Here is a 2,600-nt window from a genome sequence, read left to right as displayed (position 1 = left end):
TATGCGATAACACTTTCTTTCTAATCTGTATTGTGTTTGGAATATCATAATGTTGCTGTTTAAAACAAAAAACATGTTAATGACATAATAAGATAAAAGAAATAAGCATATCAAAATTCTTTTAAGTAAACATACCTGAATATCTTGCCATAAGAGGTTCTTCTCGACCTCTGGGACGTCATCCCAAGATGCATGAAGGATAGAGACATGACTTTTTGCTAACTTACCCAGATAACTCCTAAACCTATCAGCATTTGGCCTGATGCCTGACCTGATTTGGGGTTCTCCTCTGCCCATCAACACGTCCGGATGTCACATTGGCAATCGTGACGCCTCGACCACGTCTGGTCTGTCAAGATCCTAAGTCTAAGGCCGACATACCTGAAAAATATATACAAGGTTAGTAATAATTCAAATATGATGAAACTACATATAAAGTCATTACAAAAAATATCACAACCTATTAAGATATATTTTTCTCCCAGATCCCTTCATTATGATCACTACGAATTGCTTGGATGTCATGAGCAACATCATCAACTGAGTCTTCAATGGGTCTTGATGCAACAGATGTTGTCTCAAGTATATCAAGAGAATCTTCATCATCATATCCTTGCATATTTTTTCCTTCTAAAACCACTGACCATTTTTTATTCGCTGGATCATTTACGTAGAATATTTGTCTTGCTTGACTAGCCATGATAAATGGTTCATCAGTGTAATTCATCTTGTTCAAGTCTACCAATGTGAAACCAAAGTCATCTGTCATGACACCAGAATTTATATCAACCCATTTACACTTGAAAACTGGGACTCTAAAAGTGACATAATCAACTTCCCATATTTCTTGTATTATTCCAAAATAACTCATGGATGCTGTGATTGGATTTTTGTCTTTAGAACTAGCAAAGTGCACAGCCTCAGCTTGTAGTGTGACGCCACTATTTTGAACTCTACTTTTGTCATCTTCTACCTTTGTCTGAAAAGAAATATTGTTTATATAGTACCCACCATATGTAATGACATCTGTGTTCGGCCCACGAGATAACCTCAATAAACTTTCAGAAACATGTGGAGTCGCATAAATCTTTTTCTTAAACCATTGTAAGAAGGTTTTCACATGTTCATTAAGATGCCATTTTTCAGTCATTCTTGGGTTTGCTGCCTTTATTTCATTAACGTGTCAGAAATGTAAGGAATCACATCAACAATGTTGTTTAAGATGTACAAATGAGCTTGGTCAACTTCTTTTCTGCTAACACTTTGAATTCTCACACCTCGAACACCCTTACCTTCACATTTTCCTTCATGTCTGCTCTTGGGAAGACCACTGGTTCACAAGATGGCATATAACTTGAACAAAATTCAATGGCTTCTTCTGCAACGTATCGCTCTATGATTGAAGCTTCTGGTCTATACTGATTCTTGACATATCCCTTTAAGATCTTCATGTATCTTTCAACTGGGTACATCCACCTTAAGAAGACCGGCCCACATATTCGAATTTCTCTGACTAGATGAACAATCAAATGTACCATGATATAAAAAAAAGGTGGAAAATACATCTCTAATTGACATCGTAGTCTTATTCCTTCATTTTCCAATTCATCTAAACCTCGAGGGTCAACAACTTTCTTGCAAATGGCATTAAAGAAAAACTCAGACGTGTCAGAATACCCCTAACAGAAGGAGGTAATATGCCTCGAATAAAAGGTAACAATTGTTGCATCAATACATGACAATCGTGAGACTTTAAACCAACTAACTTTAACTCTTGCATAAACAAGGTTACTAATATTTGAAGAATAACCTTGTGGAACCTTCACACTTCTTAAACAGTTACAAAAACTTTTTTTTTTTTTTAGAAAGTGTGACAGGCTGGGGGCAGATAGGTGCGTCTTCCTATTATCTGTGGATGTAACTCAGATCGGATTCCCATGTCAGCCAAATCTTGTCGTGCTTTTATTCCGTCTTTGCTCTTCCCTTTGACGTTTAATAAAGTTCCGATGACACTGTCACAAACATTTTTTTCAACGTGCATCACATCAATACAATGTCTAACATCAAGTTCACACCAATACGGAAGCTTAAAAAATATTGATCGTTTCTTCCAAATGTTTTTTGCAAGGTACTTTTATGATGTTTTCCAAACACAATGTCAATGTTTTTGACTTCGTTGTACACCTCTTCACCATTCCGGGGTCTGCACACAACCTCATCCTCAGCACTTCCATTAAATGCTTTTTTCAATCTACGATAAGGGTGATTACGAGGAAGGAATTTTCGATGTCTTGTATATACCGTCTTCTGACCATGCTTCAATTGAAGGTAACTAGTGTTTTCTTCACATATGGGACATGCAAAATGACCTTTAACACTATAACCGCTCAAGTTTCCATACGCTGGGAAATCATTTATAGTGCAAAACAACATTGCACGCAAACGGAACTGTTCCTGAACATGTGAATCAAACACGTCGACCCCTTCTTCCCACAACAATTTCAAATCATCAATTAAAGGTTTTAAGTAAACATCAATGTCATTTCCAGGTTGTCTAGGACCCGATATCATCATGGACAACATCACATATTTTCTCTTCA

The 2,600-nt window shown here is 36.7% G+C and overlaps 1 protein-coding gene across 1 annotated transcript; it reads right to left on the bottom strand.

Moving 5' to 3' along the window:
* Positions 1 to 463: 463 nt before the first annotated feature.
* Positions 464 to 1,150, bottom strand: LOC148195806 (uncharacterized). Its single transcript, XM_088094423.1, has one exon. The coding sequence runs from the start codon at positions 1,148 to 1,150 to the stop codon at positions 464 to 466; it is 687 nt and encodes a 228-aa protein (XP_087950549.1).
* Between the last annotated feature and the right edge of the window lie 1,450 nt (positions 1,151 to 2,600).

The sequence above is a fragment of the Vigna umbellata genome, chromosome 7, assembly GCF_029865625.1.
Source record: "Vigna umbellata cultivar VRB3 chromosome 7, Vumbellata_1.0, whole genome shotgun sequence".
In the NCBI taxonomy this organism is placed as follows: domain Eukaryota; kingdom Viridiplantae; phylum Streptophyta; class Magnoliopsida; order Fabales; family Fabaceae; genus Vigna; species Vigna umbellata.
Note: the sequence above shows the minus strand (reverse complement) of the source record. Positions and strands in the feature narration are given on the sequence as shown.